The sequence below is a fragment of the Echinops telfairi genome, unplaced genomic scaffold, assembly GCF_000313985.2.
Source record: "Echinops telfairi isolate 266 unplaced genomic scaffold, ASM31398v2 ScPeMD7_4;HRSCAF=17, whole genome shotgun sequence".
Lineage (NCBI taxonomy): Eukaryota > Metazoa > Chordata > Mammalia > Afrosoricida > Tenrecidae > Echinops > Echinops telfairi.
The window spans coordinates 8,095,738-8,118,388 of record NW_022103900.1 but is presented as its reverse complement, the minus strand read 5'-3'; the positions used below and the strand labels follow the sequence as shown (position 1 = coordinate 8,118,388).

The 22,651-nt window shown below is 36.2% G+C and overlaps 1 protein-coding gene across 1 annotated transcript in view; it reads right to left on the bottom strand.

The window, feature by feature from the left end:
- Positions 1–22,651, bottom strand: part of SCN7A (sodium voltage-gated channel alpha subunit 7) — a 72,989-nt gene that overhangs the window by 37,868 nt on the left and 12,470 nt on the right. Inside the window, exons 5-12 of the mRNA XM_004703910.2 lie at positions 20,310–20,438; positions 18,921–19,009; positions 14,631–14,840; positions 12,467–12,536; positions 10,145–10,286; positions 7,341–7,547; positions 1,400–1,496; positions 487–725 (exon numbers count right to left, since the gene is read on the bottom strand). Coding sequence (XP_004703967.2) covers positions 487–725; positions 1,400–1,496; positions 7,341–7,547; positions 10,145–10,286; positions 12,467–12,536; positions 14,631–14,840; positions 18,921–19,009; positions 20,310–20,438 — 1,183 coding nt within the window. The remainder of the gene's footprint in view (positions 1–486; positions 726–1,399; positions 1,497–7,340; positions 7,548–10,144; positions 10,287–12,466; positions 12,537–14,630; positions 14,841–18,920; positions 19,010–20,309; positions 20,439–22,651) is intronic.

Here is a 22,651-nt window from a genome sequence, read left to right as displayed (position 1 = left end):
GAGTCCAGGGTAGATGGTTAAGCCTGTGAGTGCTGGAGCTGGTGGAGAATATTTGGCTTCTTTAGGTCTTGTACGTTTTCCGTCTTTGACAGGTGCGGTATTCTCATTTTCCATCACTCTCTTTAGTGGAAAACATTTCTGTCTTTCTCCCCTGCCAGGTTTTCTCCTTAGACAGGATGTAGCAGTCACAGACTTTACTGTAATTTCCACCTAACCTATTTGCAAAGCACTTAGCGGATAATCCCATATTTAAATGGCAGAACATTCAACTCCAGTTGTAAGATTATACAATAATAAAAACAGTTACTAAAGAGGTGGTGGGGAGAACAGATAATTAGTCCAGTCCTAATTCTATCCTAATACATGGTCCAACCCTAATAGAATGTATTGTTAAAATGTATTGGCATAATCAAATCAAATCGTGGGGATAATTGCAATTAAAGGAAAGTATAACAGCAATGAAATAACGCAGTGTGAACATTTTACCAAGTTTCCAATGCCGAGCAGATGGTTAGTTTCTTCATTCATTGGATAATGTTCCAATGCCAGAAATAGTATGTTCAAGATGATGCATATGACAAGGGCAAGATCAGTAAATGGGTCCATTATAATTTTATGGACAAAGTCTTTCAATTTTAGCCAACAAGGAGAACAATTCCAAATCAAGAATGTTTTAGCAAATTTGTACCAACACAATGGACATGTTTTCCCGGCTTCTTTGACACCTGAAAGAATAGAAACACTAAATGTTACAATGTATTTTGTTTTCGTTCCTAATTAGTGACCAGGATTTGACTTTTTGAAAGTAGTGGAATGTTTGAAACTAAACTTCTGTGTAGAATTAGCAAATTAAAATTTACTGTTAATAAAAAGTATAACCAAGTTCATTTCCTCTATTTCGATCATGCTTCCTGAGGCAAATTGTAGATTGGAAGCAAAACAAAGAAATATCTCCTCCAAACACAAATATGAAATGTAGTTTCAAATATGATGATTTATATTTTCAGGATTTACAAATTTTTAAAAAGAAATGCTTCTTGATAATGTCCGTCATGAAGCACGCTCATTATATATTAAGAAAAAGCAAGCAGAAGTCTAGAAAGGCCTGAGATGTCAATCCTACATACACCCACTCTACTCGTGGTCTCAAGTTATACTTCCATATAGTTTTTAATGTTAAACAAAGACATTTGGCCAACTCTGGCAAAGCTATTCAATATTTATGAAAGTAGGCTTATCAAATTCATCTGTATTTTCCTTCTTAATATTCGCACCTTAGTACTTACTGTTCATTTGCCCTCAACTAAAATTCTGAAAAAATTGTAAGATTTATTTAAAAGTGACAGCGAGCTTCTTATTGATAATACCTTCCATACTGACTAAGTAATTTTGGGTTTACCTTCTTTATGTCTGAGTGTAGCATCATCCAACATATCCACGGTGGTGCTTACAGAGGTTGAAGATCTTTTCTTCATTTCTATTTGTGTGGTTTTGTTCTGAAAAGAAATTTGATGAGTCTAATACTGGCTTAAGGAGCCTTGACTTGGTTAAGTACTTGGCTTCCAGCCAGCAGTCACTAGTTAAATCCCACTAACTGTGCCACAAGAAAGATATGTTGCAGTCGGCTTCCATAAAGATTATAATTCTTGAAACCCTGTTCAGCAGTTCCCACTCTGTCTTACAGGTTCACTGTGAGTTGGAATCTATTCGAGCGCACCCATCATTAACAATATTGAATGTTGTCATTTGTATCCACAGATCAAAACTGCAACTCTAATAAACCAGCTATGGTGTTTACATCCACTCCTTCTCTACTTCCTAAAGGGAGAGACCTGACAGAAATAATAAACAAAACCAAAATAAAACAGAAAGAAGAAAGCAATAATAATATAAAAATAAAGAATGGAAAGAATAAAAACACCAACCATATTTTAAAATCCAGAATTTTTTTCAGGAAATGTGTGTGGGGGTGGGTGGGGAATTGAGGAGCAATCAGTGGATATGAGGGAGGCGGTAGGGAGCATTAGAGCTGATTGTATGTATAAGTAGTTTTAGAAGTGATTTAACTTATGGAAATTTATAATATGTGACTATTATATCAAGAAAACTTTTAAAAGAAAAAAGAAACCAAACTTGACCTATTGCTTCCATGGCTGAAGGAGGAAGAATTTTGGCATTGAGCTCGTTTTACTGGTGGTGGAACAATTTGGAGAGGGATAACAGTAATGGTTGTTCAACACAAAGAGTATAATCAATGGCAATGAATTATACAGGTAGAAGTTGAATTGGTGAATGTTTTGTTGTGTATATTTTCCCCAAATTGAAAAAATATTACATGAATAATATGAGTCTGAGGAAAAAGAAAATGTTCTAAAATGGATTGTAGTAAAGATTGTATAACACTTCTTGAAATGGTTGAACTACTGAATTGTATGATATGTGGAAGACGTGCCAATAAAACTGTTAAAAAAGGAACCTGGGAAAATACAGAAACAAAGAGAAAAAACTCTAAGCAGTACTATAACTTTGTTGAAAAGGTTATTCTAGAAAACTTTCTGGGTTCCATTACTGATGACTTTAGGATTATTTCACAAATATATGCGCATTAAATTAAAGAGTATTATGATCACCTTATACTACAAGGTCAATTATAAAAGGAGACAAGGCTGTGTATGAGTAATAGTATCTATTTTTGATATTGCACAATCTAATAGAATTTTGCAATTCTCAGTTGGTTAGCACATTACTGAGGAACAACAAACTGTTGTGAAACTTCTCTGTGGGGGAGATATGCAAAAGGAAGCATGCGATCTTCTTCCTAGCATCTAGCAAGGGTTACTCGCAGGGTTCAGCTCAGCCTCAGCCTTGCTTGCTATCCTGCAATTACGAAGATGTAATTACCAACGATAGCTGGTTGGCGAAGATGGCGTATCAAAGCTAAGATGTCAATTCTGAAGAACAACCTTTTTGAGCTCAAGTAAACTTCTACATTTCTCTCTGCTTCTATTGTCTCTCTCCTCTACTGCACATATCACGGTTTCATTTTTTTTTTCAGAGGGCAAACCACCAAGTAGTCAATCTCTAGCTTCTCATTTTGTCAATTCCTCCTTCCTACTTCTTCCCTGACATATTTTAAAACACATTTCAGACATCTTATACTTTTCAACTATAGGATTTTCTGGTAAGGCTTGTTTTTAAAAAATCATGATACCATTATCACAAAAGATTTTTTTAAAGAAATTTCTTAAGGTCATTCAATATCAAGACCAGTCTCAATGTTTTCACTACTCAAATATATTGTTATAGCTGATTTATTCAAGTCAAAAGTACATTATTTAACATGTGATTTTAATTTATTTTTCTAAATGTCATTTATTTAAATATACTGGGACATTTATTTTATAGAACTGTCTACAGTATAGCACCAGTATAGTAACAGAATTTGGCTGATGTTTTTTTTTAGTGTTGTTTCATATATTCTTTCCCCTATGGTTCCTGAAAAAAAAATCAGAGTTAGAGGCTTATTAGACTCAGTTTCAAATTTTGATTTAAACACATTTTCAGTGATATTTTATGTTTCATATTTATACATTAATAAGCACATATTATCTAACTGTCCCAGAGCTACAATTTTTGTTTATGGTAATATATAATGTTTTTTTTCATCAGACTATTTGTTTTATGAAGGTATACATTGTATCTATCTTTAATTAAAAAAACCATCATCTCTATGGCTTAGTCCAATGTCTAGGACATAGTAGATAGTCAAATTAATTTTAATTGATTAAGTAGATGCACTATAAGGTTGTTACTTTAGTTGGAGAAAATATTTGTATTCATCATTGTACATATTTCATTCTCTTTTTCAGAATTTGCCAATAGGTGGCCATTCATAAGAAAATTTCTGCCCACACACTGTGTGTTTTATAGAAAATTATCATTTCAGCATTGAATTCCACACCGAACTCACTGCCATTGAGTCGGTTCTGAGTCTTAGTGGCCCTATGAGACAAAGTACAGCTGCCCCTGTGAGTTTCTGAGGCTGCAAATCTTTATATTAGAAAGCCTCCTAGATACTAATAAGGGTAGATCCAAACTTAAACTGAATTTTCCCAATTAGGATAGATGTGACCCTGGACGGAGACACTGAAGACAAGCCTGGTTGGCATTCAGTACATGCTATAAGCCATTGTTTTTAATTATCCCTAAAATAAAGATACAAGAGATCTGGTGTCATAGTGTGGGTTGTTATGTGTAGGGCTTCTAAGTCACCACAAGGTCATCAGTTTGAAACCAGCAGCTGCTTCCCACAAGAAAGAAGAGGCTTTAAGCTCCCTTAAAGAATGACAGTTTAGGAAACCCACAGCTCTACCCTGTCTGAAAGGGTAGAACTACTTGATAGCAATGAATTTTTGGTAAAATTGAAATATAGCAAAATATTTAAGCATTTTATTCTCCCAATAGACTGCTGTTTGCTTTTGGCCAATTGTTTAATATTGGCCAGCTCTGAATTTACAAGTTTAAAGATGAACCCTCTCCTCTCTCATATGCCTCTCTCATATGCCATCCTACATCTTAAAGGGTTGTCACAAGGAGAGAATGTGATATTTTATGTAAAATATTTAGCATTTTTTCTGATTCACAGCAAATAATTGGACATATTACATGATAATGGTATTGTTTTTAAATATTTTATTTCTAAAATGTGAGTTTTTTCAACGATGAACACTTTTGTTCAAGTGTCCCTACTGTAGACTTCAAAGGGTGATAGTTTCAGTAAACTCTAGCATTAATATAACATATAGCATTGACTCAAACCAAAACACACCATCACAGCACCGCTATAGGACATCGATACTTTTGATGATGATCTTTGGGAGTGTCTGAGTTCAAATTACTGACCTTGTGGTTAATAGTCCAACATGTCTTTACTGCCGGGTTCCTTATCATATGAGCATGTTATCATGCTTCTGCCAGTAGTTATTTGTAATATACTTTCAATTGATATATATAATCTAAGAATGGTGCTAAGAGTTTCACCTGCATTCTCATTATAACAATAAAATATGAGACAGGCTCTAAATGTACATACATTTTATAGACAGACGATTCTGGAGATTGGTAAATTTAAGGGACTTGGCAAGTAACTTACATTTAGTAAAAGGCTAATACAAGCTGAAATCTGTACTGACCTTGCTGAGAAATTGTGCTTTTAGCCAATCGAATCTGCTGCTTTCTTATAATGTTTCATCTAAGTAATCCCCCTGCAACTCCAACACAGAGTTGGAATCTTAAAACTCTTAGCTCAGTCACCTAAAGAGTTCTAAGTATGTTCGATTTAAAATCTTGTGAAAATGGTATTCAGTTTCATTTCCCAGAAAACTTCTGCATCACAAAATGCCCTAGTACTTTTCCTTCATAATTGAAGGAAAAAAAAATCCTTCATAATTGAAATGTTTTACATTAAAATCAGAAAAGCATTGTGGGATTCACAATGAATGGAGATATTTGGGATTTCGGAAATACACCAAGTTCTTTAAAAACAGAGTTACTAGAGTAGCTCATCTTGGGATAATAAAAGTATTGTTGCCCTCTCGGAAACATTTGTGGATAGTTGTAAGCCCTTGAAGTTCTGAAATGCCAGTTCAGAACAAATTGTACTTTCAACACATCATTTAGACCCTATTCACTGCAGCTGAAGTACCCCAGACTCACTGCTAAATACAGACAGCTTTTGTCAGTTGATTTTCCATGACTTGCTCATGGGTGATATAATGGTGATAGTCAATAGACTCCTTTTAACTGATTCTTTCCTTCATTTGGTCTATAATGGTTTCTTGTTTCATTGGTATGCGTGTTACAGACCTTGTGGACACAAGTCTTTGTCGAGAACATGTCATTTGTACTAGGGGGCTTCAAAAAGGTTGTGAAACGTGGAGTGAAAGGGGAATGGAATTTTTCCACAAACTTTTTGAAGCTCCCTCGGATAACCTGACATCACTGCATTCAGGTACCACCTTTGTTAGAATGACTACCTTAGAGCTGCTTCCCTGATGATGAATGGCTATGGAAGTAAGTCAATAATTTCCACCTTTTCACCCACACGCTAGAAGCCAGACTCACCGTCCCGGAGTGAATTCCGACTCCTCGCAACTCTACAGGTCTCTAAGCGTTCACCCACACTGCATTGTTGGCATCACTGAAGCCTCGCTCCAGCTTTTCTACACATCCCAACCACTGCCAAGGGGGCCACTAGCCTGTATGTTTCTCCCTCCCTGTCAGTCCTCTTTGGAGTGAGGGTCCTGGGTATGACCCTCTGGTATCCTTCGTCAAAGTCCTTGGATAGAGCAAATCATTTGGACTCGGATCCTAAATAAGAAAGTAGGGAACAGTTCTTCCCTCAAGTTAGGAGTAGCGAGCGGAGCAGTTCTACTCTGTAACAGATGGGTTGGCTCAAGGGCAACTTAAAAACAAAAAATTCTTTGTCTTCTGCCTCAGTTTTGATCCTTTGTTCTTCCTACCAGATCAAGCCGAATCTGAGGTAGCCGTGTAAGCTCACAAGGTCCTGCAGATATAAAAACACTACTTCTGCTGGTTTCCCTTGATCCTATTCTTTTTGTAAGCATATTTGTGGCAGAGTGTGCGTTTTCAGAGACAATTTTACACAATTTCCTAAATTCTGATGATGCTTTTATATTTATATACTCAATCTTTTGCTATGAAGTGAAAGGTTTGCAGATGCTCCCACTCAGTACCAAAGTAGATGCACATTAAAGTAACCTTCCCAAGTTCCAGTAATCACAGACTGAATCAGCCCATTCATACAACAAATTCTCACAACTGCCTCAGGATGTACAGTGTCTTTCCTCTGAAAATAACTAGGAAGCCAATCAGATCATCTTTCTTCTATTTTTACAACTCTAGTAGTTTAATTTTATCCATTACATGAAGATAAATGAACTTTAAAAAAAGATAGTACCTTCAAAATGTATCAGCAGAAGTGATTTGCATTTAAAAAATAAAAGATCTAAATTATTTCTATATTAGAAATGTCTTTAAATATGCTGCCTGCTTTCACCACAGTGCATTAAGGGAAGAGTGTTTGGTAGAAAAGGGACACCTCATATACATCAATATTGATCTCCAACCCCTACCACACACAAGCACTGAGCCACTAATAGAAGGAAACAGGAAGGAATGAGATTTTCGTAGAAAAACCACATTAACTTTTATTCAATATTCTCACAAGTTTCAAATCCCTCATATAATGCCAGGGCTTGAAATAATACATCTATTGTTTTAAAAAGTGTTAAAAAAATCATCCTGAAAACTCATCCTACCTGGGCAGCAGCTTTTCCTTCTTGAAGTTCTTTTAAATTCTGCTGATCGTTTGGCTGCATCTTCTTCGCTCTTTCAGCCCTTTCCTGCTTTTCTTCGCCATGGGCCACAGCAAGGATGCCCAAGAACAGACTTGCCATATAAAAAGCAAACCAAAAACTTACCACAACAAAAAATACCATGTAGATTTTCCCCGAAGCATAAAGAATCTAGTGAAAGGTAGAAAACAGGACAAAAGAGGAAAGCATGATTTATCTTCCCATGGCCTCCTGTTTTAAAATGACAAATGTAATTTTGTTATGAAAGGGATTCAGTCTTAAGTGGAAGGTAACAAGACACTCTAAGTGCGAGCTCTCCCTGAGGAAGCCAATGACAGGCTCTCCACATTCAGACAGATCTAGGTGAGGGCGCCGGTGCACAACCAAGGCCTTAATGACTCATTTATATTTGGGGTGACCATTTAATTCTTGCCTTCATCAAGAAAGGAAACAGTTTAAAGAAAAGAAATCTCATTTTTCCAAGCTAGATAGTTTGTACATGGAAGGTTATTTCCTATGGAGCAGGATAAATACAGGAAAATTTTCAAGCCAAAGACTTTCTTCTGATTATTCTCATATGGGGAAAACACAGCAAGGTGAAAATGAGGGCTACACAGATAAGTGGGACGTGGACATCTGTTATGCCTGTCAGATGCCTATTCTGATGATAGACCAATGGGAAAAATCACACGGAAAATTGATGTAATTTACTTACATGAAGTCATCAAAGTAGGCTATATTTATGGCTAGAAAAAGACAAAATTTTAGATTTCTAAACTGAACACGAATGAGCTTTCACTTCATTGCAATTAGATAGATCAGAAAATGTAAAGATCTGTAAAAATTTACATAGAATATTACAGTCAAAAATATCTTTAACTGGTTTAGCCTTATTGAGTAAAAGTATGGGAATAAAAATAAAGAAAACAAATAGGAATCGTTTTCATTTTCAAACATCCATTTCAATGAATAGATAAGTATTCACTACAGAAAATATTGTGTTGATACAAAAGTCTTTTGAATAGATACAAATAATCAGAAATTTAAATACCCTATCACAAATACTGAGTTATTAACCTAGAATATATTAGACTTTTTAATGTATTTTTAGTAAACTCCATGATGGCAGTGAATCAGCTATTTTTGATTTGCTAAATGTTTTACAATGTCATTAGCTCTTATTACCGTTATGTATTCAGTAGTCAGTAAAGGTATTTTGAAACATTCCCTGCTGTGTATACACATTCATAAAATACTTTATGCACCTTATCTCATTCACTCTGTTCAATTTATTTGTTGCATTTGCTATTAATTCCAATCTATTGAAGAAGAACGTAAAACAAGAAAGACAAATAGCTTGCTGGTGGAAGATATCAAAGTATCTATTTTGTTAAAACAGGAAGTGTACAAATTCTAGTTATAGTAAATTATAGCGTAAAAATTGAAGTCCATCATAGACCCCACTTCCTAAATAAATTTGCTTTGGAGAGCCAATTATACACATAAAGATCTTGGCATATGACATGAGCATGATTTATAATAATTCTTAAGCGTATCTACATTCTTTGAGAATTCAGTTTTTGGGTGCTTTTTTTTTCTCGCTTTTGAACCCATGCATCAACAAAGATATTTGGGTAAAATAAATATTTATTGACAGAGCAGTGAATAATATTTTTAAGCATAAGTTGTATTCTTTGGGAATAATTGCCTAATTTTCCTACAATTTAGACAATGCTCCAAATACAAATTCAGACCAAATCAAAGCCCACTTATTTCTAAGCAAACCTTTATGTCTATTAATGCGTGGAGTTGAGACAAAATTCTAAGGCCAGGACACTCTCGGGACGGTCCCTACTTCTCAAGCAGAGGGGAATAGTTTGAGTAAGCCAAGCTGCCTGGTCTTTGTGATGCTGCATTTTGCTCCACATTTTTCTTCCATTCTATCCCAGAAGCTTCTAACTGTGGTCCCTTTCAGAGCAGTTGGTAGTGGTGGCCAGGCACCATCTAGTTCTGTTGGTCCCAGAGTCCTGCAGATGGATGTTCACATGGCCCCGCAGTTCATTGGACTCATTCTTTCTGTGTGCTTTTGAATCGCATCATTCGTCTTTCCTCCAGCAAAGGAGACCAGTAGCTGCACTGTACATATGCACGCATATCCCATCATGTGCCTTATCAACCCAATAAAATCATAGACCTCTCAAACTAGGATTCATTTCTTCAACTGTAAACAAGTTTGTGATTCAGAACAGTTTATTTTATCTAGTATTTCTTGCTTTTAACCATATTGATGATACAGCAGTATGCACATTTTATGGAGTGTTAAATCTTCCAAAGGAATGATACCAAACCTCAAACCAGATCCATGGCCATGAAATCGATTCTGATTCATTGTAACCCCACACAGGCTTCCAGAGATTGTGAATCTTTGGGGAAGCACACTTTGACATTTATTTGTGTTATAGCTTTCAGGATGATATATAGCCTATCTGATTATTAATGTCCTATCATTAGTGTGTATTTCTGCAATAGACAGAAACTCATACTAACCTTATAGAATTGTTGCAAAGATTAAGTGAAATCTCATTAAGAACAGTTACCTACAAATAGTTTTGCATGCATGATTTGACAGTAATTCTGCCAGCCCCCTTTTCAACCCTAAAATTCTTCTTGCTCTAAAAATGTAAGACGCTACACTGAGCATTGTTTTAGTCATGTGGGGGTCTCGCATCTTGTTGAAGTGCAATGAAGCAGTTTTTATCTGTTCTTACCTGGTGATAAAGGGCTTCAGGATAGTCCTGGGTCATTAACCGAAATAAGGCCAAAAAGGCCCAGCCAAAATTGTCAAAATTTGTGTAGCCGTAATCAGGGTTTCTGCCAGCTTTTAAACAAATATAGCCTTCAGGACATTGACTAAAGAAAACAAAGCAAAGAAAACTGCTTACTACACACTCTTGGATTATGGATAACTTATAAACACAATGCATTTGCCTATGAAGAGTAGGGCCTCTTTCTTCCACAGAGTGTATTTGTTTTCTCTCCAGTTTCCAAAGAAAAAGCTGCAACTGAGCTTCATGTTGCGTCAATGTAAAGTGAACAGTGTTAATTAAACTTTAAAACAAAAAGTGTCTTACAAATCGTGTGTGCCGAGGCTTTGTTCACGATTTCTTTGCCAGTCAATGTCAAGGTAGCAGCACTTGTGAAAGTATAAATGATGAAAAGTCACTTAAAGAAAAGTAAAACTGTAGTCATTCAGATAATAATTTCCAATTAATCCTCCCTCAAGGACTAGGAGCTGCATTATTTAAGAATGAGAAAACATTGACCCATCGGTAATGTATGAAGGGCACCAGCTCTTCTACAAGAATCAGAGTAAATGTTTATTTCACTTCTCTTCCTGGAGTCATGGTACTTTTACCTACAGAGGAGACTTTTGGGGTTGTGGTCGATGATTACCATAGTTGTTTAATAGATTATTATTATATAGTAATAAAAGATTATTATATAATAATAATAGATTATTATTATAGTTGTTTAAGAGATTAATAGTTGTTTAATAGATTATTACCATAGTTGTTTAATAGATCATGTTTCTCTATAGCCACCCTTTTAATATTGTCCCAACCTACATGATTCTGCTTTGAACAAATGCTGACAGGAAAAAATGGAATGTGACGCAAGCAGAGATTTTAAAAGCGCTTGCGCTTTGGATATTGTACCTCTCTTGAGATCCTGAGACTCTCATTCAAGGAAGCCTGGCTTAGCTCCACTGAGGAGAAGGCTTATGGAGATAAGGCTCTGGAAAAATAAGATCATGGGGAGAAAGGAACCCAACTGCCCCAGTCATACAGCCACTCCAACAAGGTCCCCAGAATTAGGTGAGGCCATCTCGGCTCACCAGCCTCCGTCCTGTTACCGGAGGCTTGAAGATGCACGGGCAATTTTAGGTATGAACAGCAGAAGAATAGCTCCATTGAAGTCTTCCTAAATTGTTGACCTCCAGGATCAGAGCAAAGACATTAGTTGTTGCTGTCAAGTAATTAACTTTGGAGGTATTTTCCCTGGCTGCAAAGAATATCTGTGCTATTAATTAATTAAACTGCATGAACCAGGACACAGCAGTGTTACAGCATCGCACCCCTTTTTCTTTTTGCCTTGAAAGGTACCATTGTGATCCTGACTGTTCAAGACTAGATCTCCGCTTCAAGACCCATTTAAGGTTCTATGTGAATTTGGGATGAACATGGATATAGGAAGTAGGATGGGACAGATAGAGTGTGATGGATTTTGGATGTGAAAATTTAAAGGGCAAACCTAGCAGTAGTTGAGCAAAATACAAACAAACTGCCAAGCAAGCAACCCCAAACCAAACCAAGGGTCACTGAGTTCATTCCAACTCACAGTGACCTGCGCAACAAGCTACAAAACGTCTCCATCACTTGACTATTTAACAAACGGGATCATTCGTGCTTTCCTTCCTTGTGCTCCTGTGTTCAACGTGGCCCTAGACTTTAAGAAAGAGTTGTTTCTACTGATGGGGTGTAAGCCACCCCACTAAAGAAAGGAAATGAATGATTAGGTACTGGTGTGGTCATGGCCCTGCTGGGAAGCACACTTTTCAACCTCATCTCTATTTGAAATTAAAGGACAGCAAGACGTGAGCCATCTCACTAAAGAATTATTTATAAATAAAAGCCAGTAAGCTTTTTTACCACAATAGATTAGTCATAAAAGATAGACAAGGTATAAAATGAATAAAGGGTGGCATATCTTTAATAGGGTTTATTCTTTAAAAGCTCTGACTTAATGGTAGATTTATCATACCTCTCTTGGCAGTTACTAGCTCTGGGCAAAATGAAAATAGAAGATCCTTGTTTAAGTTCCAACTCTGCCATTTGCTAGCTTTTTTTTTTTTTTGATAGCTTTTTGACCTTACTTAATTATTTCACCCATCTACTAATTTTTCTGTAAAGTTTTTGAACAAACGCAATATTACAATCAAATATGAGTCATTATAAAAGCAAGTATCATTGAATAGGTATTTATCGGTTGCAGAGGCTGTCTTGTCAGAATCAAACATTAACACCACTTACCTAGCATCGGTTCTTTTGCCACAAAGCAAAGCATCTCTTTCTCCTTCCAAATAGTAATAGTTTTCCATTTCTGAAAAACAACCGACAACAGGACATTCTACATCTCTAGTCCAGGGATAAGCAGCTATCTGAAGTCCATTTAGACCAGCATAGAAGGTGAACCTCCTTTTCCACAGTCAAAATGAAAGGAGCGGACGTCCGGATCATGTCTTATCTAGAAGTCTGTTCTAGCATCTGACGCACAGGACAAACAATGGTGGCAGTCCCCATGCTTCCCTGCCCCCAAAGGAACAAAACTCAACAGAAAAAGGAAAATTTCAATAAAAATCCAGGTTCCGGGAAGCCCACTTCCCTGAGGTGTGGTCAGCTAACCTGTAGGAAACACTCCAAAGAGTAAGCCATTTGAAACACGAAGACCTTTTCCTTCCAGAGTTGATTTCTGATCATCTGGTGAGCAAGCTGATACATTCTTCTATCTCCCGGTTAAATACGCATTCTCCTGCCACCATGAAGCTCAGTCTTCTACTGGGAATATTCAATGCCAGTTGCTTGACTCTGTGTCCTAATTTTAATACAACCCAACCTAATGTAAAGCACACTCTGTAGACCTGGCCCACATATGCTAATCTGCCTTCCAGCAAGTGTCAGTCATGCATTTATATGTTCTAGTCACCAGGGCTGAGGGGATGCACATCTAGGGGCATCGATTTTATGCTCCAAACTTGAATTACAGAAACCAAACCCATAAAAGAACTCTGATAAATAAAACATATAAAACTGAATTCTCCACATTCAAATTATGTCGTGTTAATTTGTCCCATAAAATCATTTTAGAATATATATTTTTAATTCAATAATAGATTTATATTATTGATTAAACTTTTGCAATGATGGTCAAAAAATGTTTTCATGAAATAGAATTATTAGGGTTGGGCAAATTTATGATGATAGTCTTTAAAAAGTGATTTCTTTGAACATAATACTGTATATTAACAAAGGGAAAAGAGAACCTTTTTATTAACAACAATCCATGAATTAGAGAATCATTGCATTTTTAAAGTAGCATCAAAGGAACCTCAATATTTCTATTGATGAGATGTAATATAATTATATTCTAAGAGATATAAGAGGTAAGCACCATCCCTTTAATCCTCAGTATTAGATGTAAAACCATGACACAATCACATAGGAAAATATTTCATATAATCATATTCTAGTACTTTTCTACCATCTGTAATTGTACCTGTGCTGAGGAATAAAGCATAGGGTAAAAGTTAGTACGATTTGGTTTAGAACATATTGAATTCAGTGTATAAGATGGGGAGCCTTACAAAAGCCTGTGGAAAATGGAATACAAAAAATAACAGCATTTTTCCGTATACATTTTGGAGCTCCTTTCTATGTGAATGTAATATGGAAGAGCTCTATAACTTCTCAAACGCTTATTAATGATTGTTCAAAAAAATTTTCCTCTGAAAACTCTCAGAAAAGATGTGCATTTTCATAGGATCAAACAACAACAACGATCCAGTGAGAGGATGGTGAAAGGGTTTGAGGACCAAAGCAAACTGGGTTGGAATCCTGGCTTCCTCTGCATCTAGTTCTTTGAGCCTTCTTGGGTGTGAGGGCTAATTAGAGCTCCTCTCTCAGACTTTGGCAATGAGATAAAGCACAGACATAACTTGTATGTGAACTGAACAGTACTTATGAGACGTTATTGTTATCATCTTCACTATTGTTCATCATCTAACAAATTACAGCTCAAAGGCTTTTAAATGGAAACTATCATTGGAATACAGCAATTGGGATGCCTTATTATAGGATTTCTTTTTTTTTTACTTTTAAGGCCATCTTAAAGCTTTCGATGAGGATATCATCTTTTGGAAGGAACAACTTTAGAATAACGGTATAAGGGGAAGGCTCTTTAGCACTCTCTGATGACATTTCAAGTAAAATTTTGGTTTTATTTATTTATTTTTCTAATGATAAAATGTGCCACGTCTAGGAATTCCAAATTGAGGTTCCCCTAATTGCACTGTCGGAGACTGGGAACTTAACATAAAGTGGAGGCAAATTTGAACAGGAGTGCAGAGTTCAGCATTTCTACGGAGTCTCCTCTGTCTTTCAGAAGTATTTGACCTTTGAGGTGGCAAGTTCCTCTTACCTCGACTGTAATACGGGTTTGCAGTTCTGTTGTACAGAGTCCCATTGTCACTTTCCTGGGGCCACCGCAGACACTTATGCTTCAGGTTGCCCATGAAGAGCCCCATCCCCATCAGCGAAAATACGCTCAGAAAAAGCAGAGTTAGGGCAATAGCACCACCGAGTCTCTTCCAGCAATCGTTACTCAGCTTCCCCACGAAGGACTTCACACCTGAGAAGACAAGGTTCGTCTCTATAGAGCAAAATACTTCATCCATGCAGCCGTAACCAGCACGGCTATTGTAAGTGCATGCCCTATTTCAATCAACAAACTTCTGTCGGATTTTCTTTATCTCGGTCTAGTAAGTAAAGAGAATGAAAAACCAAACTTTGAGGTTTTGATTCATAATGCCTGGAAAACGACTTCAACTGCAAAATTTCAAATTAGTTATGGGTTTCTGTGTGTTTACTCAATAAAGAGCAGTCGGTTTCTTCTCTGGATAACGGTATGCCTATCATCTACCAAGTTTCACAGCATAAAGAGGGGCCAGAGTTCAGTACAAAAATGGGCTGAAAGTGTTGTGGAAACAAGAAATGGTTTGAAATAATCATATTTTATTCTCCCTTTCACTAACCTTAGGAGAATTCAATTTTTGGAATTGAATTGTGAACTTATGACCAATTTTAGAAACATTATTAGAAAAAGAATATTATAAGATCATCATGTATGCAGCCTGTGTGTATATGAAAACATTTATTAATCAGGCATTCAACTTTCAAGTTTGTTTTATTTAAGGATATTATTATTTTTACTTATTGAAGAACATGTGCTAAATGCTAAAAAATTGAAAACAAGAAATAACCAAGAAAAATAAAATGTATTTATTCCTCATAAATGACAATTCTGCTCACATTCTTGTGAATAAACATGCATTGTCCCTCCTTCCTGGTTCTTCCTCCTCTTCCTGTGTCTCCCCTTCCTATTTGGTCTGAGTGTACGTAGGATTCTAATAACTACTGAACAACAAGGGTAGAAAATATACTAGCTCTGTGACATTGAGTAAATGATTTAATATTCCTTCACCCCATTTTTCTTATCTTTAAAATGAGTGATGATATATTTTGTATACTACTGTGAGCAATGAAGATCTATTTTTTTAAATGGCCTGTTCAGATAAGTTAATTTCTTGAGTGAAATAGGGTAGGGTAAAAATAAAGTCATTAATGTAGTCAGAGAAATGTCATACCTGGGTTACATAAGTAATTTTCATTGATGCCAAGCTGTCAGGCATATTGATTGCCTACATTTGCCACTTAGAATTACATCATTAATATTTTTCTTTATAAGTAAGTGTTTTACTGGAATTGGCATTTCTACTTCAAAAACATGACAATATTTAAGTAGTGATTTATATGTTTATATTGTTTTTTGACTCACTCCATGCAATCAAATCTGTGTATTTCCTCAAATCTTCATATTTTAAAAAGTCATTGCCAATTTATTAGAAAAACATTGGTTCACTTTACCAATGTAATTCCTGTGATACCATTATCATGAATTATAATTAGATCATGAATTATTTTAAGCAAATACATTTGTATTACTGTGCTTTCAGTGTATGGTCATGATTTTCCTATGGAAATTTTCTTTTCTTGTTGCTTGTCAGTTCCAATTTTACTTTTCCTCTTTTTTATAGGAAACTTTATCTAATTCATATTGTTGGTTGTGATTATGCTTAAGAATAGTAATTCTAAAATGAAAGCATCATTCTATCTATCTTTGTATCCACACTATATCTATGTGTCTTGTGCACTTATAAATTTTGAAGATAAAATATCACCATTAAATTTGAACATAATCAATTTTATTAATAGCTTTATTAAGATTTTGGTGTTATCTTTAGATAGGTCTGAGCCACATGACAATTTTTAATTTAGATTTCATGATATAACTTTCCCCATCATTTACTGCTCACCTTTCAGTTTTCTTTAGTTTAATATAAATTTATGTCTAATTTCACATTAAAGTTTCTCCTTCAAAAGAAAAAAAATCAACACAATAACATTTTCATATGTTAGCTTTACCTTTGCATGTGTTCTTAACATTTTAATTTTTATGTATCCTTTACGATTTGCTATATTTCCTATCATTTCTAAGTGAATGCTTTTCCTCTACTAATCATATTTCAGATAAAATATATCTGAGATGGTCTAATTTAACATGTTTACAAGCAAACATAAAAATCTCAACTTCAAAAATACCACTGTATTGAAGTTTCGGTAATGAAATTGTTAGGTTCGAGCTCCCGGCCAGGAAGGGGTGGTACACCTAGGCAGGCATTACACCTGGATGGGCCCATCTAGGCCAGGTGAATTTGATTCAGCCAATGGGGTCAACCAGTACCATCGACCACGCCTCCCAATGGGGCTCTGTAAAGGCGGAGGTTTTGCTCTGGTGCTCTCTCTCCCAGCGGCTCCTGCACCCAGGCCAAGCCGCATACCCTCCGTGGAGCAGAGCCTGTCTGGCTGGTGTTCCATTTACTCTGAACCCGAAACTGTGCTGCTTCTAACTTTCATAAAACTCATTTGGATCACAAACCAGGTCTCGGCCTGAATTCTTTCAGGCAGGGAGTCAAGGACCGAGGTATATCTCTCCTATGAGAGAGTGAGATCTAACCAAATGACTCTATTTCTCATATTTCCCTTACGTTTGAGTTTCTATTAAATAATTTAGGAATTTTAACCCATTCATTTCTTATAACTTTTGTATTACATATTGTCTCAGGATAGGTAGTCCTGGCGACACAGTGGACTTACTAACGCCGATGTCAACGGTTGGAACCTGGCGCTCAGAGGGAAAAAGAGGAGCTGCAGGCAGATTGCCAGTCTACTCCGGCCTATAAGGTGACTGGTTAGACATCTCGCCCAGGGCAGTGGTTTGAGTTTTCTCATAAAGGTAGGTTCCCAGACTTATTTAACCTACCGCTACCTTTTCAGAAAAAAAAGGGAAAGGTTTTACTGAGTGACACCTGGCAATTAAAACCGTTTGGACTATAGCTCGTCATTCAGGATTAGTGTCATTTATTATGATGATGCAGCCCGCCCCTGGATTGTTCTAGTGCCCCCAGGGAGTGGTATATAGTCCACCCAGGAAACACTAAAAGTAAAACAAAAATAACCAAACTCATGGCCATCGAGAGACACTCTAAAAACTCCAAACTCACAGCCATTGGTCCGTGCTGACTCATAGTGACCCCTGTGGGTTTCTGAGACTGTAACTATGGGAGTAGAAAACCCAGTCGTTCCCCCACTGAGAGACTGGTGGTTTCGAACCAGGGATCACAGGTCAACGTGTAATCACTATACTACCAGGGCTCCTTTGGGAAACATGAGGAAGGGCTAAATTCTGATTTCTGCAAGGAGTTGTCGGGGAAGCAGATTCATGCAAAACAAAGAGATGCGTCTGGAGTGGAGGATGGATGGGGATTTCTACTCCCATAAAAAGTTACAGCTTTGGAAACTCACAGGGGCAGTTTTACCATGTCCTGTAAGGTCGCTAGGAGTTGGTATCAACTCGATGCAGTGAGTTTGGTTTGGATTTTGCTCTATAGGAGCCCTGGTAGTGTAATAGTTACACACTGGATAGGTAACTGCAAGGTCAGCTGTTCAAGCCCACCAGGAGCTCTGCGGAAGAAAGCTGAGGCTTTCTTTTCTCAGAAAGAGCTACAATCTCAGCAACCCACAATGGCACTTCTACTCTGCCCTGTAGGGTCACTGTGGTTTGGACTCCACCCAATGTCAGGAGTGGGGAGCATTCTGGGGAAGAAAGACTTACAGAACGGCTTGCATGCACCTACAGCCAAGAAAGCCTTAGGAGCAATTCTACTCTGAGGTCTCCATGCATCGAACCTAGATGGAGGGCGGCTGGTGAACTAAAGAAACTCGAGTCCTAGTTTGGTGTAAACAAGGCTCAAATTCTATCTTTCTCAGAAACGTAAGGAGAATTTTAAAAATTCATATTTAAGATTTGAAATTAAAACATAATAATGTAATTTTATTGATTCCCTGCATTGACATTATACATATGGAAACCACATTACATGAATAACTGTCAACTGTGATTTTTTTCACTTTTCCAAAAATAGATTTAAATATTACAAATGTAATGGTTTTATAGAAACATTTTATTCAAATATCATATACAATGACTTCATAGAAATACATAAAATAGAAACATATTCTCCAGCAACAAGAGGAGAGTACAAAGTACATGCATAAAAATGAAGAAAAGGAGTTGAAAGCTATATCTTACCTTGACATAAAGGTATAATTTTCAAAATCCTCAAAGTTCTTGCAGTAACAAGTATTGAAGAAGAGCCTGGAAGTGATCTCATTATAAACCTGTGTAATTAAATTAAAGTTATTCAAAATTCACATTGGGTCCATGCTACTTATTTTTGGCCTTTTATGCTCTTTGAAACATACTTTTTAAAACAATATTTTTAATTATTTTCCTTCCTCCTATTCTTTAATTTTACATAGTTTTATTATTGATTACAAGGGGAAAGATTTCTAAAGTGCAAGGTAGGCAGATAACTATCCAAGCGCTTACATTATGAGAGTTTTTAAAGTTTGATATCAGTATTACTCTTAAGTCCATAGCAAATTGTGTGTGTTATATTCACAAATATTTTCCTATATAATTACTGAAAAAAATAATTTTTAAGGGATGATATTTATTTGAAATATTTAATATTTAAACTTTCAATCATGATTGTGGCTAATGATGAATATTGGTATCAGTGATGGTTGTAGAAACTGTATGTATAGCAATTAAGAGTCAAAATCTAGACTCTAGTATGTACTAGCTATACAATTTAAGGAAATTACTTAATCTTCCCTGTCTCAGTTTCCTCAGCTACAAATAGGACTTGTGCCGCCTGATTGAGAGGCTTTCTACTCGAGGTTCAGTAAATGAATGCATGTAAAGTACTTAGAGGGTGCCTGGCGCATAGAAAGCTCTTCCTAAGTTTCAGCTTCTGAAGTCACGATGGCACAAATAGTGGGGAAAGTAACGATAACACGTCAATGACATTAGCATCATTTTTTTTAATGGCTTGTAACACAAGGGGCAATCACTTCTTATTTTTACCAAGATTGTTGCTTTTCAAAACCTTGAAAAATTGGGAAGTTGAACATCATTTAAAATAATTTGTCATGGCAATGATAGGTTTTTAGCCACAAAAGTGGGAGTACACTACATAGACGCATTAAAAATATAGACATGTAAAGTGTTATCATTTAGTGTGACACTCCAGACAATGTGTAGGTGTGTGTTTATAATATTTCAACTTTATTGCCTGGCTCTGAAGCAATGTGGGCTAAATGAAATGTAGATTGAGGGCTGTGAGTCACATAAGCCAGGACCCCATCCTTAGTATTCAGCAGTTTCTTAAATTAAAATGCACAATTTAACCTCTATCTTTGTTCCTTTTACTAGAAAACAGAGATAATAGGCCATCATTTTCATTTTCATGATATACTCTGAGAATTAGCTCCCTTGAAGCTGCCTAAAATAAGTCCTTATGATTACAAATTATGGGATATTTATTACATTTTGATAGGCAGTCAACTTTTCAGATCTCTTTGTGAAAAACATTTGTTTAGAAAGATGCTAGATGTTTGCAATTTAGATACTCACTCAAACAAAGTGACACTGAAATCAAGCCAGTTCCAGGGATCACCAAAGAAAGAAAAGGGTCCTGCCCAGATGCCTCTTGCAATGAGTTTAACAAGTATTTCCAATGTATAAATTCCAAGCAAGGTATTCCTGGAGAAAGGTTTTCATGTAAATATTAAAGGTGAGAAAAGAAAACAATGTGAACTCTGATATCTGAATACTCTGTCTTGATAATCTCTGGCAATTGAGAATCATTCATCAGAATGGTGAAAATGGGTGTGTTTGAGAGGTCAAAAGTCAACCAACAAACAGCCCAACAAACTTAAAAATCCATGTGACACTTCACTGTTAGCCTAGGGATGTAGATAGGGCTTCTAGGGTGGGCTCAGTCATAATATATTAGTCACAAAATTTGGCTAGTCCTAGATTAGAGGTGGTAATCTTAGTTATTTATCTAGATATATGAAGAAAATATTAAATACCAACTTTATTTCTCCTAGAATTAACTGAATTGTGAGTATGAAAGACTTATATAAGCAAAAATCCGTTTTAAAAAAAATAGTTTTATTGGCATATACTTCACCTCTCAGACAATTTAATGATTCAACTATACTACAAAGAGTTGCACAATCATCAGCCCTATCAGTTTTAGAAGTGTCTTCTTAAATTTGTTGTTGTTAGCTATTTCTCCCCAGTTATTCTATCCAGTTATTGCCTCTATAGATTTAGCTTTCCTGGATTTCATATACAGAAAATCATACAAAACCCAAACTGGAAGCAAGCTAGCAAACAAACAAACAATTTAAAAAAAACCCTCAACAATGACTAGACAAAACATAGAAAAATCACAATCAAAAAGAAGGCAGAAAATATTAAAAACAAACAACTTTAAAATGAGTCAAAAGGGAGATCAAATGATAAGGTATTCTATTTTAATCTAACTACTTTTGCCATAATTTATTTTATAATCTTTTCTGTCTGAAAGCAAGGCTATTCACATCCCTGGCCTATGTTCAGAGGGATTCACTGTAGACATGACAGTGAATTCACCACACCACGTGTAGACCCTGGAATAGGGTTTGGGTTTCCACTGTCATCCATAGCCGTCGGCAAATTGGGTGTTCACAATATAAGCTCCGATGCCATCCCGTCCTTTGGATTTGGATTTTATTACAATTCTTGGATCGACAGGCTGGTGTGTACTTGTGTACTTAGTTGACACTTCATTTAGATGGCTGCTTGTTTTAAGACAACCTTTAAGACCCGGATGTTATTCTTTCTGATAGCCAGACACATCTGGTTTCTTCCCCTGCTAGTACACCAATATCTTCAGTGATCCTTTCATTGGGCAGAACCATATCATTAGAACTACTTTTTAAAGACACTCGACAATGTTTCAGCTTAGTGCTGGGCTGCTAACCAAAAGCTTGATAATTTAAACACACTCAGCAACTCCATAGGAGAAAACCTCGAGGTCTGTTCCTATGGAATGTACTGTCTGGAATTTCTAAGGGAAATTCTATTCTGTTTCATGGGATCAATATGAGTTAAAATTGATTCAGTGAAATTTAACAGTAACAGCAACCAGTATTTCTCGTGGTGAGTCAGTGTTATATTCACATTCCAACATTAGGCCTGGGACCCAGGAGATAAAGTTTCCAGAAAGCCTAATGACCAAGAAAATGTAATGGTCCTTTCCATCATTGTACTGTAATGCAAGTCAAATTACTCGTGTCCCTCAGGCAAAGGAATATAAGGGAAAAAAGCAGGAAAAGATAATTTACTTAAGAAAAGAAATCAAGGAAACAAAGCAATTAAGTGTGGGGTTTCAATAGGAAGGAAGATCTGATACATGGAAACATTACACTGGGAATAAGTAATTGTCTTTGGAGGAGGACCTCATTTATGTGATATCATGGACATGAATATATAGCTATAGTCCTACATGTTTATAATGTGTAATCCTAGCATGTTGTGAAACACAATATTTAAAAATGAATTGAAACTTAAAAGTCCTGTTAGAGTAATGCTTAACTAAGCATGGGCTACTCACCACAAGGTCAGCACTTAGAAACCACCAGATGCCCCTCAGGAGAAAGATGGGGCTTTCTCTCTCCATAAAGAGTTAGAATCTTGGAAACACAGGAGCAGTTCTACCCTGTCCTGCAGGGTTGCTGTGTGTCAGCACAACTCATTGGCAGGGAGTTTTTAAAATCAAAATGAATGAAAAAGCAGGATAAAATGTCAAAACTGAGTAATACTCTGTGCTCAAATCACCAGCCTTTCACTTAGCAGTCAATTTCTTAACCATAAGTGCCACCTAAGGAAACATATATGTACACACACACAAACATATAATTTTT